This window comes from Rosa chinensis, chromosome 6 (genome assembly GCF_002994745.2).
Source record: "Rosa chinensis cultivar Old Blush chromosome 6, RchiOBHm-V2, whole genome shotgun sequence".
Taxonomy (NCBI): Eukaryota; Viridiplantae; Streptophyta; class Magnoliopsida; order Rosales; family Rosaceae; genus Rosa; species Rosa chinensis.
The window spans coordinates 8290361-8306238 of record NC_037093.1 but is presented as its reverse complement, the minus strand read 5'-3'; the positions used below and the strand labels follow the sequence as shown (position 1 = coordinate 8306238).

The 15878-nt window shown below is 36.3% G+C and overlaps 3 protein-coding genes across 6 annotated transcripts; 2 read left to right on the top strand and 1 right to left on the bottom strand.

Annotated features, from left to right (window-relative positions):
* Positions 1-315: 315 nt before the first annotated feature.
* LOC112173029 lies at positions 316-2909 on the top strand. Of its 2 annotated transcripts, none has more exons than XM_040509012.1 (7): positions 316-662; positions 784-858; positions 1208-1369; positions 1548-1615; positions 1768-1893; positions 2128-2410; positions 2591-2909. In XM_040509012.1, the coding sequence occupies exons 3-7, from the start codon at positions 1303-1305 to the stop codon at positions 2644-2646; spliced, it is 600 nt and encodes a 199-aa protein (XP_040364946.1). In that variant the 5' UTR covers positions 316-662; positions 784-858; positions 1208-1302; the 3' UTR covers positions 2647-2909. The 2 variants fall into 2 exon arrangements, with proteins under 2 accessions (XP_040364946.1, XP_024166342.1); XM_024310574.2 differs by having other exon boundaries at positions 1153-1369.
* Positions 2910-3295: 386 nt separating this feature from the next.
* On the bottom strand, positions 3296-5725 carry LOC112173168. Of its 3 annotated transcripts, none has more exons than XM_024310742.2 (6): positions 5572-5725; positions 5291-5391; positions 5016-5201; positions 4778-4852; positions 4086-4344; positions 3296-3699 (listed from the first exon to the last, which is right to left on the bottom strand). In XM_024310742.2, exons 3-6 carry the CDS (start codon positions 5184-5186, stop codon positions 3635-3637), a joined length of 570 nt encoding a protein of 189 aa, XP_024166510.1. In that variant the 5' UTR covers positions 5187-5201; positions 5291-5391; positions 5572-5725; the 3' UTR covers positions 3296-3634. The 3 variants fall into 3 exon arrangements, with proteins under 3 accessions (XP_024166510.1, XP_024166511.1, XP_024166512.1); XM_024310743.2 differs by having other exon boundaries at positions 5291-5387; positions 5572-5698; XM_024310744.2 differs by lacking the exon at positions 5291-5391 and having other exon boundaries at positions 5572-5710.
* A 141-nt stretch (positions 5726-5866) lies between these two features.
* On the top strand, positions 5867-9318 carry LOC112173167. The gene is made up of 4 exons (XM_024310741.2): positions 5867-6286; positions 6948-7221; positions 7929-8046; positions 9060-9318. Exons 1-4 carry the CDS (start codon positions 5915-5917, stop codon positions 9076-9078), a joined length of 783 nt encoding a protein of 260 aa, XP_024166509.1. The 5' UTR covers positions 5867-5914; the 3' UTR covers positions 9079-9318.
* The last annotated feature ends 6560 nt before the right edge of the window (positions 9319-15878 follow it).

Here is a 15878-nt window from a genome sequence, read left to right as displayed (position 1 = left end):
TTATAGACTAAAGATAAATATATTTAAAAAATAGAAAATTATTAAGACTTAATTGGGTAGGCTAAAAGGGCCGGGCCTGGCCGTAGGGTAGGGCCGGGCTTCATTTGCATGAACCTTACCCTACCCTAATAGGGTAGGGCCGGCCCGCCCTAATGCAAGGGCCAAGTCGGGCTTCGGCCCTACGGGCCAAGCGGGTTTAGGGTCGAAGGGCTAAATGATGAGGCCTATCCCCAACTTTATGGTACACCGTACACAAGTACAGCTCTAAAACTTAAAAACCAGCTTTAAGCCCATTTCCTAGGATGGGCTCGCAGCCTTACGTTCCTTTACTTTTCTTCATTGTGTTCGGGCTTGAACTTCTTCTTCTTCTAGTTTAGGGGTTTGCTGTTCCTAACCTTCTATTCCATCCGTCTCTTTTTACGCCATATCTTCTCCAAACTGTGGACATGGCTATGGCGATTCGTTCTGCACTCGCAAAGCTGGCGACTAAATCTATTCACAAGAACAGAAGTGGAATTCTGATGCTTAGGGCTTTTGCGAGCTCAGCCATAGACAAAAACCCCAATCACCAAGACGACGCCGTTTCGGGGTTTCCTGCTGGTCATTACTTCCGTCACCGATTCGATTATGGAAGCCATGAAAGCAAAAAGAAAGAGCTTAAGGTAAATAACCAACACTGGAATTGCTCTTCTGCTTTTGCCTTCACATTTTTGTTTAGGAGTATAATTCTGCTTCTTCTTTTTTTCTTTTTTCTTTTTTTTTCTTTTGGTTTGATTTGAACAGGTATCTGATTATTATATGGACTTAGGAGGATTAGAGCCTGCCCGTTTCGCCATGGAAGAGTTCAACAAGTGAAAGGTATCGCATTGATAGCATTATGAGATTAATGAAAGCTTTAGGTACTTTAGGCAAATGTTAGTTGTTTAAAGCTTAATACTTTTTCGGTAAAATGCAACTTATTAGATTAATGATACCTTTAGGTGAATGTTAGTTGTTTAAAAGCATTGTGCTTTTTTTCAGTAAAGTGCAATTGTTTAGACTAATGATAGCTTTAGGCTAATGTTAGTTCTTTTATGATCTGTTAATAGGTTTTGTAATTGTTTAGTTTATTTTATTTTATTTTGAAATAAAGTATTTTTGGTTCTCTTTTAGAATGCGCAACTGCAGTTTGTGAGAGTTATGACTGCACATAGGCTTCTGTGCACAGGAATTAGCAGCCTATATGTTATAACATTGGAGGCAGTTGATGCCGGAGTGGCTAAACTTTACCAAGCAAAAGTTTCGGTAAATTTCACTGACGGCATGTTTTTGGAATGGTTCTGTCTTGTCATTGATGATGGGTGTCCTATAGCACTATTTGATCACCTAGGTAACTATTCTGGCACTTCGGTTTGATAAATTTAATGTCGATAAGGATATGATTAGATAACCTAATCTATGTGTATCTGAGGTAGTTGGTGTGTTATGTTGGTTACATCTCTAAGTTCAATTAACAAAGCAACAAATTGAAGGATATTGATGCTGGGTAATTTATTTACTTGAACCAGAAAACTTTTTTCCTCAGAACGACCATGAAGTCAGAGCGGAGAATCAAACTCCGATGTGTAAAAAGAAGGTATTTGCAAGCCAATGGTTTTACTTATTACCTTCATGTCCATGTATAACATATGATGTTGGGCGAGGACCACCATCTGCCTTTTATTGTTCAATGTTAGCCTCTTGTTCAAGAGGACTGTCTCACACTCTCACTTTTCTGTCTTTGAACAGGGACTTAATTGTTCTAATAACTCATGTATCAAACTATGTCATATCGAACCTGCGTATGACTTATCAAATAATGACCAGATGCAAAGATTTGGACATTGGGCAGTGAAAATGTTCAACGAGGAAAAGGTTTGAATGGAAAACATCCTGAATTCGTAAAAGCAGCATGCTATTATACCTCATGCTTTAGCTTCTCTGTTTGATTATTATGACTGATTTATAAAAATAATGTCTATATGCAAGCATTCCATTTAACATTTTTGATCTGTTTCTAGAATAATTTAACCCTGCTGTGGAGAATGAGTTTCTTACTGTAGATTTTTCATATATCTACTAAATCTAAAGTTCTGGTTTCTCTTTTAGAATGCTGAACTGCAGTTTGTAAGAGTGGTGAGCGGAAGCAAGCTGCTGCGGGAGGATTTCTTTTATCTAACATTGCAGGCAGCTGAGGCTGGTGTGATGAAAATTTACCAAGCAGAACTGTTTTTGCCAGGTAAAAAGAAGATTACGCATCCCAATTCCCGGCTCAATTTGTTTGGCCATGTCGTTGATAGTGGGAGACTGTCAATACTAATTGATAAGAGGCATGAAGAATGCACAAAAGAGATTTTGGTATCTGAAGATATTATTACAGCAAACCAGCAAGGTAACTTCGTACAGCATGCTTTTATTCTTGTTGGTGATTCTTTTATGGCATTTGCTTTGATTATCATCATTACATACCTCATTCAGTAATGTGCATATTGCTTGTGTAAGTTGATTATTCATCTTAGTCTACTCAATTGATTCGTACTTAATATCTGAATTTCCATGTCTACTGTTATAGGTTACTGCCGTTACAAGGATGTTGATAATTTCATACCAGCCTTTTTGAGATATTGAAAACAAGAACAAGAGCTGATGAGATTATTCTGCCTACATTAAGTGAAGAGATTAGAACCGGCAAGTAAACGGTGGTGATAAATTATGCAATGCATCGATAGTGTGTGCAGTACTATATATATCTGAGATTCTGAGATATCAATCAGCTTAGGATCGTAGGCTTCCTTTGAATGTGCATTCATCGGCCTGTAATTATGCTACTGTTACAATTGGACCATGAGTTTTTTTTGGGCCGATTACTGTAATGAAGTACTTTTTCATGAGCAGTTGAGCACTTCATTGGGAATCTAAAGTCGGAAAATTGATGAAAAATACGCGCGTATGAAAACATCAAACACCTTGAAAGCATGCAGTAAATGTGTCATATGGACTTAATTTTGTCAAATTTGGTCACAAAATTTTCATCAAAAATGTCATTTTCAAACTTTTTTGAGACTATTAGCCAAAGAAAACAACTCGAACGTTGGTGGAAGCTACCAAATACAAACACATTGCTCAGGTGCCCAGCCCATATACAAAATTGCTCTCATCTAAGCTCGGTACATTTAAAAAAACACAAACACATTCACTCATTCAGCGAGCATATAATTCATTCTTGTTTACATTCTAAAGGGGATTATAAGCCTATGAAGCAATAGAAGACACTGAATTTAAGAAGGCAAACACACTACAATAAAGATGATGGAAAAAACGAGTACACCATTTTGAAGGAATATATGATAATGAATATGGTTTTGTTTTTCAAGCCATATGTATATCACTTCCAACTAGTTTACCGTTCCAACCCACTACTTTTGGGTTGATTAGTGGGTTGGACTTTGGAGCCCAAACTTACCTGCCCTATGTATGCCACCCCTATGTTAGGATAGAAAGCATAAATCATGTGGTAGGAAACAATAATCTTCGCCACATAATCAGTATTAGGAGGGAATTAACAGCCACACGATAATAATTCAAATTTGTTACATTGCTCCCTTGCATTAAGTAGTCAAGCTGCAACTTCACCTTTGCCAGGTATGATATGCTCGTCGTGTAATCCAGCATAAAAGTTGTCTGTTTCAAGCATATGAACTGATGAATATCAATCTAAACACGTAATAATCACATAGGGCAATGATGACAATAGTAAATTTCACACGTAATAATCACATCACTGAAACACTATGTAAAAATCACATGTGACAGTTATCAACCATATTGCTGAGCTCTCGTCAACGAGTTTAGTTAAAATCTGACAATTCCGTCTTAACTTCAGTTAGAAGGGACATAGGTAGGCAGAATAAATTTAAAGAATGTGCAAATTATGGATTTGGACTTGGTGACGGCGCTCACTTATGACAGGGACTCATGACCCCCATCACAGGGACTCATGACATTTAGTCTCTTATAATATACATAATCAAAGCAACATGCCTTATACGCCATGGATGTATAGTTACCTAGGTGATGATATAGTCGCATACGCTCGTCTCCATTATCAGAGAAAACCAAGAATTCTTCCAACCACAAGCCCTCAGTTAAGTCATGAAGCCTAACGCATGCTTGGTAGAATTTGACCACGCCGGCAGCATCAATTGCCTCCAATATTAGAGCATACAAACAATGACAAGAATTTAAATCCCAACGCTGCAGGTTCATTCTGCAGCTTCTATCCACTCTCAAAAACTTGACCACTCTCACAAACTGCAGTTGGGATTTCTGTACGAAAAATATTTAAAGCAAAAAACAAAGCAGATAGATTTAGCATTAGTATTTATGCTTAAATGTACATCCAGAACCACTCCACACTCCATTAGTCTGAATTTTGAAAGACGCAACAAAATATGCATTGCATTAATCTAGTCATATTGGGTATGGTAGAATCATGGCATGGGGTTTGAGCCCTGGGTATCTATCTAGCTATTTGCTAGAGTTTTTTGGCTCTATTTCTACATAATGGGCCAGTTCGGAGTGCAGCTCTGAGAAACAGGTTCAAAAATGTAAAAACTAAGAGCATTAATAAGAACACCAATAAATGAATAAATAAGAGATGTCTGCATTTTGACAGTATGAGAAGTCTCGAGGTTGCTTCTTTGTTCCGATCTTTTTAGTATTTCCAAATAATTGATGGATGTGAATGGAACATGGATACCTTTTGCTTGTTGAACTCTTCGACGGCAAAACGTGCAGGCCCCAGTCCTCCCAACTCCATGTGATAAATCAATCCCTATTCAAACATCAAAGAGAATGAATAGGATTCACATACAAAAAGCAAAAACAAAACAAAAAGTGAGAAAAGGGAGGGAGGCGGTACTGCAGCAAAATACTGATACAATCAATCTAGAACAAGATACTAATAACGATCAATCCAACTATATCTGATCGCCTACCTGTGTCTTAATCTGGTCTTTCACCGGCACGGGAACATGATTTTCATGGACCCGAAAAGGACAAAGAGCAGTAAGGGCTTTATTACGTTTGATACCTTCATATGTCCCAATCATAAGTCTTTCATATTCACAAATCTTGGGCAGCTTTCCGAGCACAGAACGAATAGCCATAAGATTACTTTGTCCCTGTAACATAAGTCGGGCAATCAGTACCTAATGTCAGGGGAAAACTTTTATAGAGTGAGGATAATTGAAACAAACGATTAAGAACACACCAAACTCCTATGGACTAAGCTTCATGCGACGGACAATTTCTGATCCAGGAGTATCGAATTCAACGGCAACAGCTACTAATTGTAATAGTTAAGGACACTGCCTGGACAGAAAGAAACTATAGGCCTGAGAACCCAATTCGCCAATAACCCGACCCGAACCAGACCCAAATAGATCCAAGCCCGGCCGGCAGTGAATTCACCGACTCCGGCGGATCTAACCTGCCGAGCCCCAAAAAGCATCACTCAAGTCAAGAGGAAGATTGAATTTATTTTTTTCTTACCTTTGGAACCTCACGGGGATGAAACACGCAAAAGGAGAACCGAACGAGTGAAGTTGGCCGTTTTCCGGGACCGGAACTAAAGTTCCAAAGTACATCTTCTCAAGAAAAAAACAAAGCTCCTGGCCTGGTACCTAAGTAGAGTGTTATCGATAAAGTACATAAGTAGAGTTTGTTGGGGACTCCAATGCGCTGGCACATATATTTAAATGTCATAAATGACCCCAATTTTCGCGATCAAAACCAAGTAACATATAACAACACCAAGTAATTGGTATGAGCAGTAGAGTACGCAGTTTTCCATTATTCAGTAGAGATTATAGTGTTTTGATGCAGAGCAGGATAGATGATGGGTCTTGTGCCTGTGCTTGGAAAGCTGAGGAATAACTTAATTGCGGTTAATAGAAGATCAATAGCAGACAACGTTATTAAAGCCTCAAACAATCTTAATTCTGGGCACCAAGAACACAAGCCCTGGTTGCACCCTGACCCTTGCATTCGAAGCCTCCTGCGGAAATTCTCATTACCCACCTGTAAAGAATTGTGGACTGACTGGACTCCCAACAAACAATTCACCTATGGTCAATTGTGGACTCAGCTGCTGTCTCCTCTTGTAACGTTTGACCCACCCGAATCAACCCATCGGAGACTGATGGATGATGATCCCCAGATTACAGCTACTGCTGCTTTTGCGGTGGCAGAATTCAACAAGCAAAAGGTTTGAACCATCAATTAAATTCTAGTGATAAAAGCTAGCTAGATGCACTAATGCTTGCTTCCTAGATGTATCACATGCTGGTTATCAAAATGCTCTTTTCAGTTCATAATAGCATCTACGAATCCTGATGATGCAGACTGTCACAGTAGGAAACAGAATTCTAGCAATGAAAAACACTTGCAGAATTAGAGATGAGACATAGATAAGTGAGTTCTAGATTAACAATCTGAAGACAACTTTTTTCTGTAATTTCTGAATAATACTATAACAACTTCTATGCAGACTCTTAACAAGCTATTATTTACTGGCTAGCTATTTTATACTAGCTCCAACATTCAACATATATATACTTGCCCTGCAATTCCTGGAATTTTTTTTAGTGATATCAAGAAAAACCTCAGAGGGAAGAGGATGGCATTCCCCAAATATGTACTTGCTCTCCAAATTCTTTAAAACGATTAGGACTCGGAGCATATTATTGTCTTCTGTGAAATTCATTTGAACAGGAAGAAAAGGAAAAAAGTAGAAACTAGAGGACAACCGTTTAGATGCTCATGCATCACAAACCTCATTCCTTTCTCAAATGTTTTAACAAATCTTGTTCCTTTTTCAATTGCTTTCTTCAAAGTGGCTAATTCTTCATGTTTTGTTCCTCTTTCAGAATGCCCAGCTGCGATTCATTAGAGCAGTAAAGGGATTTCGCAGTTGTTTTGATTACTTTCTAACTATGGAGGCAGTCGATGCTCATGCGGTTAGAACTTACCAAGCACTAGTCAAAGAAAAGCGCATGCATCCCTATGAACCCTTTAAGGTCCATGAACCCTTTAAGGTCCTACTATTTGGTCTTGTTGCTGATAACGGCAATGGGAATTTGTTAAATCTAATTGATAACAGAAGGAATGGACTGTATGGTGAATGTCTATATGATGATCGAGGTAACTAATCTATACCACGTTACTTTCAATATTTATCAATACCATATTTCTGATTTATTTTCTTATGGTAGTGTTTTTTGTACATTTTTGTCATGTTGTTATAAAATTACTAAAATAGTTATTATTTTCCAAAATACTAGAACATTTTGAAAATCCATTTTACTGATGAGTCATCAATTTCAGATTCCAAATTTGAATTAAAAATTTGTCAGTCTGGTTCCTGATCTGAGTTGCACCAATCTAACACTTTTTTTATTTGGTCAGTAGTGTATATCAATCTAAAAAATTGAAAATCAAGGACCTATATCTAAAGTCCGTTGATTATTTGTAGGGTGAACCATAGAAGAATGATGTAAAGAAGACCAGTTTTGATTCATTAATCTGTTCTCTGGTCACTATGGTGAAGATAATTGCACTTTTTCTAAAGTAAGGTCAACCCTAGTACAGAAGGTCTGTGTGTGTAAAAGATGAAATACGCAAGTGGCACTATTTTTTTTCTACTTCTAATTGATTATTACATCTCGTTTCTGTCTTTTTATCTTTTATGTGCTTCTTTCTGTTCAAATAAAAATGTCATTTGGTACATACGAAGCATGCGTCAAACTGGTAGTTTTTACATAATGTATATTTATACCGTCATACTACTCATAATGCATTAAGGGGTGGATTTCAAATCAATTCTCATCTAGTCATCTTTACTTGTATAGGTTTTACAACCACAGTTGGGGATTACAAGTTAGAGGCTCCAATGAAAGCAAAAAGATGTTCTCTTGAGGGTGAGATACTAAGCTCCTTGCACATGTTGCAAGTCCAAAAAGGATCTGGGTAAGTTTTAAATTTTATTGTGTTCATTATATTTGGAAAATAATTCCTTTTTTGGATTTATTGTGTACTTAAAAATTGGAAGACTACTGTAGCTAGTCTTGTTTATCTGATGTTTTTTTTTCTTCCTGTTCTTTGTTTTTATGCTGTTTTTTTTTTTTTACCTTCTTTTCAGCTGTGAACTTCTTGTCCACAGCCCATGTACCTGTTTGTCCTTCTATGCAAGGTATTTCTTTTCTCAAAAAGAAAAGGAAAAAAAAAGTAAAATAAAATAAGGTACTTAAATTTTCTGTTCTTACGTAATCTTATAAAGAAGAAAATATGTTGCTTGATATATATATATTTGGGTGTGGTATGTAACTAAATAACAAGTGCTTTTTTGCCCGAGGTTTTTGATCCATACATCTGGAACTTAGGCCATTACACAAAACTGGAGTGTGTCCCAAGAAACTAGAATTCTCTTTTTCTTATTTCAATCATAATGAACAATCACAGATATTTATTTTGGGTCCTGAACTTGGGACATTTGGTGACATTTATCCCTAAGGATTTCAATTTTTTTTTTTTTTTTTAGATTGATCACTATACCCTTTCCTGACCACATTCATACATAACCCAGCTAGGATTTGACACGATGTCTCTGTCTTCCTCGTCTCTTCCAACTGTAAATGATGAACCAACAAAGCTTTCTTGATCAGAATCAAGGGCACCCAAACCAAAATGCAAACTTACTTTCTGCCACAAACAGCAAACCATTTTCCTCCAATCCAATCGTACATGTATAAGCCAAATAAAATAGTTAACAACAAATCGATACCATTATATGTAAAAAATTATTGTTATGGCTAAATGGGAAATTTGCTGGCATGGTGTCCAAATTGAGGAATTTTCCTTTCTTTTTTATGTTGGAAAGTCTCTTTTTTTTTTCCCTGTTTCCTTTCCTGACTCTTTTGTTTCTTTCTTGTCTTTAGTGGTCTAGCTATTTCTCCTTCTTATTTCTACTTTTAATTTTATAGGTGTTGTCGCCGAAGTTGAGAAAATGAAGTTTGTGTTTCAATGCACGAAACTGGACTTAGTTAATGTAGGTGAAAGGGAGCATGAAACTGCAATTTGTAATCATTCAAAGACAAGGCCTGGATTTATGGGAGGAAATGCTTCTAGGAATCTGGTGTTTGAGGACATTTTCACACTCATGTGTCTCAAATACCATACTAACATATCAAGATTTTTGCCCTTCTAGTGTACTTGCACTAGTACAGAAGCAAGTAGCGCATTACTGGTTGCAAGGAATTTTATTTTGGGCTTATTAGCCGTCTCTAGTGAAGTTGAGGGACATTTCCATGAAGAACATCAGTACTCTATGGCTCTTGTCTACTCCATCCTTCAACAAATCACGACTTTAAATTATGAATTTGCTGCCAACTAAACAATCAAAAAAGTAACTGACCTTCAACCCCATGTGACTTCTGCAGAGGTAACCCAAATGACTAAATCCTAAGCAAAACTTGCGTCCAAATTGAACACAAAGCAATAATAACACAAATCATCTAACATACTTTTCAAAAACAGTGAACATTTCGATGTTACTGGAGTATAAGTGTATAACCACGAAATCGTCTGTAGGCTATACTTTCATAATAACCATCTTCATGGCTTCATTGATTTTCTATTTACATCATCCAATAAACTGAAGAGATAACATTAGGCATCTATTCATATTAATAATTTTCGTAAACTGATTAAGAGGGTGGGAGAGGAGAGGTCGGTGAAATTTATAGGCATTTTGTAAAATAGTGACTTTACCCTCTAGTCAAATTAATTATTGCAACCAATATCATTGACGGATTCGGCTGAACCGAATGAATGTCTCAAAAATCTTATCATAAGGAGCAATTTATAAATGAACAAGCCCAACAAAAATCCTTGTCCTTAAAAAGTAGCGAGTGTGTGTGTGTATTAATATTTATTAAAATAAAAAAATAAAAAATAAATAAAAACTAATTTTCGTAACAACAAAATATATGATTTTTATATAAATATTTATTTAGAAAAAAAAGGTTATCACAATCTATCTCCTAAATAAAATTTCACGTTTGAAATTTACGAAGCTCCTTCATGTGTATAAAGTATTATCACTTTTGATCTCATTTTTATGAGAATTCTAGCTTTATTGAAAGAGCTCGTTATTTCCATAGTCCTTCTCAAAATAGCTCTTTTTAAGTGCACACAGACAAATATCTGTTAGTTAAGTTATATTTCGATAACTTGACAAAAAAAAAAAAGTTATATTTCGATTAGCATAAAAATTATCAATCAATATGAGCTTAAATAAAGAAAAGTTTCCTTGCTATATAATCCATTAGGCATCTATTCATATTCATGGGTAAGATGTGAGAGAAAATACGAACATAAATTATATTGTGAAAGCATGCTTGTAGATATTCATAAATTCTACAACCAATATAAGGAACAATAATATAGCTAAGTCTAAACAAAACTTATAAATGTCATACAAATATATTCAATCCTTTTGCTATACTAAAACCCTTGGCAGCTAAATCAAGCTTCTGCCTTGGATTATAACTCATAATTTTCAACAAACCATACGTATAATTAAGGATTTTTAATTAAAATGCACTTCATTTCATCTGATATTTGGAAACAAAAGCCATTATACACCATTAAGGCATTATCCATAAGCATGCACAGAGGTATTTTCTCTTTATTTTTTGTAAAGGCCATATGCCCTGTTATGATTACAAAGGTTCAACAGTCCAACACCCAACAATATCAAGCACGCCGTATTCAAGTATACGTACAATTATCTATCAAAACCTGGGTGAGTTTGTGTCATCCACTTTACCAATTCCAATCCCAAGATAAGCAGGTTTCGTCTGAGAGACTATTTCTGTCTTTAAATAAACGACATTAGGATATTAAAACATGGATTAAATTCCCATGGTAGCTAACATGATACTACCCGCACTCAAAGCCAAACTTTAATGTTGCAAGTAATCATTTCAGCTTAGTAGTCCAAACCCAAGTTCAACTTACTACACATACTATGAGCTACTCCAACCAAAAGGACAATCAATCTCTACAAAATTCCAAGAACCAATTGTTAAAGTTCATTTCTTTATTAATGATATAACTTTCATCATGGCCAGAATATATACATCTATACACTATGACAGACATGCAATATACCTCAAGCAATGACAATGCAGTACTCAGATTTACACTGCACAGGCATATCATGGTGGCATTTCAGCAATCCTCGTGGTAGTAAGAGCAAGATAAGCCTGTAGTTAAACCAAAAATAAATTATGCCTAAAAGAAATTCTACTACAGCCACAAACATATATTATCTGAAATTTGTTCAATTAGTATCATACATATGATTTATGAGGAAGTTAATTACCTGTAAATTAGTTAATCATTGCAAGAACAGAAACTTTTGAGTTTAAAATATCAAGTTATCAACTCCACTAAAAGAGTTGATGTCTTGGTGATTTCTCTGTTCAAAAGTTTAAAGATGAGTCATGAGTAACAAGAATAATTACACGAGGGTCTCCATGAGCATCAAAGACAGAACAGAAATGCATAAGCTGTTCCAACTAGTCTTTATTCCTTTCAATCATATCCATAAACTAATCAAGGGTCATGACCTCCAGTTTGTCATCATAGCACCTACCAACCCTCTTTGCGAGATTAATAGCATGCATAGATAAATGCTCATACAACAGTATATCAGCGACATAAGAAAATTCTTTACTTGCAATTAACAGCAAATATTGACAACTAAAGCATAAGGCATAATGGACAATGATAAGGACACCCAATGAGCCAAGATCTGATTGTAAGATGCAATTTATTTCTGAACATTTAAATACTTGATCATATATAGCAACTCTGATATTTAAAGCAGCAAGAACATTTGAAAAACTGTTTATGCAACTTCTGCAGATATAACTAATAATGATTTATGATCAATTATGAATTTGCAAGTATATATAGATTTACATATACAATATAATGAACATGGCTATGTCAAATTTAGAATTGATATTCAAAGTAACTTAAACATGAAAACAGAACTTCATATAGCAACTCAGATAATTAAATCATCAAGAACAATAATGACAAAGTTTGCATATTCAATTTCTGGAGAAATTGTTCTATAGGATCAAAATGTATTCTGAGTTCATTAATATAAACAGATTCACATAAGTAAGATAATAACTATGTCAAATACAAGATTTTTACTAATCAGTAACATGAATCATAAACAAGAAACACAATCTGCAGCAAAGCAGGAATTTAACGTTAAAACAGAATCTAAAAGAACATGAAATACTAACACGATGATGATGGAGTGCCTGTGTCCATTGCTCTTCTCCAAGATCCACCCTTTAGTCTCAGTTTTGTGATGGGACAAAAGAATATGAGTTATGGTGTTCTTGCAGGGATCAATGTAGGCTGTATAATCCTCTTATATAGACAAGGCAAATGAGGCAGTTCCTTCCATCAAGGAACTGTCAAATTCAAACAGAACATTATCACCAAACCAATTTTCGATTACAGGCTTTATGTGTTTATATGTGTCACTATTTGAACTCGAAGCATCTCATATATACCAGCTTAAGTAATAATGCTGATATCTAGTTCTAATGAGTTTTACACTGATGTTCGGTACTCATAATACAGACACCTACCTGTTGAAATCATGTGTTGGGGACAGCTGCATCAATCAACAATAAAGAAGTAAAACAGCAACTTAGTTGTAACTTAGGACCCAGACATGATCCTGGTGGTACATTAAGAGTAACAATACTTGAAGCAGCTAAACCATACCAGCTTTGGCTATCACGTTAAATAACAATGACACTAACCAGCCAAAGAAAACCATCAATAGAACCTATAACAAGGCATATTGGCAAAATTCCTTGCTGGCGAAGCATATTAAAAAGTAGAACGAATATCCTACCAATGGAACTCAGCTCCATAGTTTGCTAACGGACATCAACTTGATTGTCTTCACGATATACACGTGAAACCGAAGAGCTCATAATTAAAAGACAACTGATGACACTAGTTGATCCAGACTTCTTTATATGAAACAAATCACTCCAAAAGAACATGAAACAAAAAAAATTATCACAATTGTATTTTGACCATCACACTATATATTAGTCCTCAAAGTCAAAGACTAGTACAGAAAACCAAATACTAAAAGTCTCAGATCAATCCATATGTTAGAGAGTAATGTAAATACCTAAACCTCAACCTCTGCCAAAGTGCCAGTGTTCTAATTTAATCTTGCAGACCAATACTTCATTGTCTGAAGGATATATAATAAGTCAGATGTGGAATGTTTTCATGGAATATCACACTAATTTCGTTCAAATAACATGAAATTAATCTCCTACTGTCACAGTACACAAACAATCTGTACTCAAACACACTTTAGCTCACAAAAGTACTCAAGAGATGTCATGAGATTATGTTATAACAGGTACTTGGATCGCTTCTTAAAAAAGATGGATCAAACCTGGGCATCTTACATCACAATGCCTGCATAAACAACAGTCAAGCCAACTATTGAATCCTCCAGCCTGAAGGGTCGACTTGAAATCAAACCCTTTGCCATACCTGAGCATTCAAATCTGCTAAACATTACAGAATAAAGCTTGAAGAAGCTGAGATTGAAATATAAAGCTTGAAGAAGCTGAGATTAAAAAATAAAGCCTGAAGAAGCTGAGATTAACAATTTAAACTCAAGGTTCGAATACAACACATTACATTAACATCAAAATTGTCAAAATTTCATTCAGTTCTTCAACACAAGGCTACATCCAGGTAATCTTCTTTATTTCAGCCCCATATCCTCTTCTCTCCAAATCTAAAACTCCAATTGGCTTTTCAAGCAAGTTAGGATCCTCTTCCTCTCCCACAGTCATTTCAAATCTTCCATAACCGTGCCTCCCCCACTTCGGTCCCCAGTTGTTTCTAAACTCCCAATAGGGGATGTCCACAGTTGGATCTGTGTTATATCCAGTTATGACTACACAGTGACCCCGGTTTGAACCATAAAAGCTGCAATAATAGCAAAACTCAGGAATCTCTTCTTCAAAGTTGGGACAAAACACGTGCTTACAAACTCCGGGCCAATAGCCTTTCTCTGTTGCTCCAGAATATCATACAATTCCACATCCTCCAGTGTCACAATCCTCTTTGCAATAGCAGGGTGGTATTCCAAGACCATATGCGGCTTCCAGATGCCGATCAAAGGCCCGCATTGCATTCCCGCCACCAATTGTTTTCGCCCATGAATCCTTCACAAAAACTCTCATTCCACCACCATCCTTGAACCTGGGCCAGTCATCATGGATTAAAACTCCTTCAAATTTTGCAAAGTCGAGCACATTTTCCATGGAGGTGCGCTGCCCCTTAAGCCGGTGATAACATGAGGAATAGACAGTTTAACCTCTATTCCAGTGATGACTTTGGCCTTGGCTTGAAGAAGCTCTGTTATGCAGTAACTGTAGCATGTCCCTCTTCCCTTGGGGTGCCAAACCATGCTATCTCCGTTGTTTCCCACAGGCGTTGTTGTCATAATGTGTCTGTAACACTTCGAGGTGGGAAAGGTAGAGCAAAATCTCAGCCCAATAGGGAGAGAAGGAGAAATCTGCAGCCAATTCAATTTTAAAAGCATAAGTTCTCCAATCGAGCCCAACATGCTATAGTTTAATTTTTACAAAGTTTAATTAAGCTCACAAATGGCAAGTAAATACGTTTAGTCATAATAATTTCCCCCAATTCTTCAAGCCCAACACCCTAACACAATTTAATTAAGCTCACATGGCCCATTAATGCTCAATTACACAAAACATTAGTTAAATGTGGGGCTTAATTAAACTGACAAATAGCCCATTAATGATTAATCACAGAGCTTTGCTAGAATCTAAAAGAAGCGAGGGAAACGAAAGAGGACCATACCCTGGAGCTGCGTAGCATAGCCATCATAGACCCCATCATGATGATATTTTTGACTGTGCGCCGCAGAGAACGTCAGAGAGATGTGAGAAAAGAATTTCTTATTCTGAAAAGGACTAGTCTAGTACTCTAGTACTGTACTCTAGTAGCTAGGTGTCAGTGTTAAAATTACACAAATACCCCTCCTGGGCTACGTATGTATGCACTATTCATTCTATCCGATGTGGGGACCTTCCAGAGTGGGACTATGATGGCAGTCTTTTCCTTCTTCATTTTTTGTTTTTTTCGGTGAAGGTCTTTTCCTTCTTTAGTAAAGTACCCACTGGAGCTTCGATCTTCTATTTTGTCATGAAATAAGATAGTCAAAGTACAAGGACCATGAAATTAAATAAAGCTCTTAATGCGGGGGTTCTCATGCCCTAGAATGGGACAAATACATCGATGTGTATAATGATGGCGATGTTCATACGCTTGCCACAAGCATTTGGACTTTTTCCGAGTTGAACAATACCTAATCTTAGACAAATGAAATTAAATTTAGTTCCGCTATTTGGTTTTTTGATAAACACACTAGCATTCATTGTTAACGTAGAGAATAAAAATTTAGGTGAATATTGTTTGTTTCTGTCTTATAGAAGACCAGAACTTTAAAAGTGTGTCTAAACTCTAAAGTTGAAAAAGTCAACTTTTCAAAGTTATATATAGTCCACTCGGACACATTTTTAAAGTTGCTCTATGCAACAGGCAATATATTTACATCTCTGCCTGCACTTTTGGAGAATTTTACTGCACATGAGATGATGAGGTAGCTTTGTGGTTAATGACGAGAGGTCGAGAGT

Coding starts and splice junctions, on each gene's coding strand:
- LOC112173029 (XM_024310574.2), top strand. CDS start 1,180: ATGACTGCACATAGGCTTCTGTGCACAGGAATTAGCAGCCTATATGTT. Junction 1,370..1,547: donor AGCACTATTTGATCACCTAG/GTAACTATTCTG, acceptor TACTTGAACCAG/AAAACTTTTTTCCTCAGAAC. Junction 1,616..1,767: donor CTCCGATGTGTAAAAAGAAG/GTATTTGCAAGC, acceptor GTCTTTGAACAG/GGACTTAATTGTTCTAATAA.
- LOC112173168 (XM_024310742.2), bottom strand. CDS start 5,186: ATGGCTATTCGTTCTGTGCTCGGAAAGCTGCCCAAGATTTGTGAATAT. Junction 4,853..5,015: donor AAGACCAGATTAAGACACAG/GTAGGCGATCAG, acceptor ATGTTTGAATAG/GGATTGATTTATCACATGGA. Junction 4,345..4,777: donor AAGAGTTCAACAAGCAAAAG/GTATCCATGTTC, acceptor TTTTTCGTACAG/AAATCCCAACTGCAGTTTGT.
- LOC112173167 (XM_024310741.2), top strand. CDS start 5,915: ATGATGGGTCTTGTGCCTGTGCTTGGAAAGCTGAGGAATAACTTAATT. Junction 6,287..6,947: donor CAGAATTCAACAAGCAAAAG/GTTTGAACCATC, acceptor TTCCTCTTTCAG/AATGCCCAGCTGCGATTCAT. Junction 7,222..7,928: donor ATGTCTATATGATGATCGAG/GTAACTAATCTA, acceptor TTACTTGTATAG/GTTTTACAACCACAGTTGGG.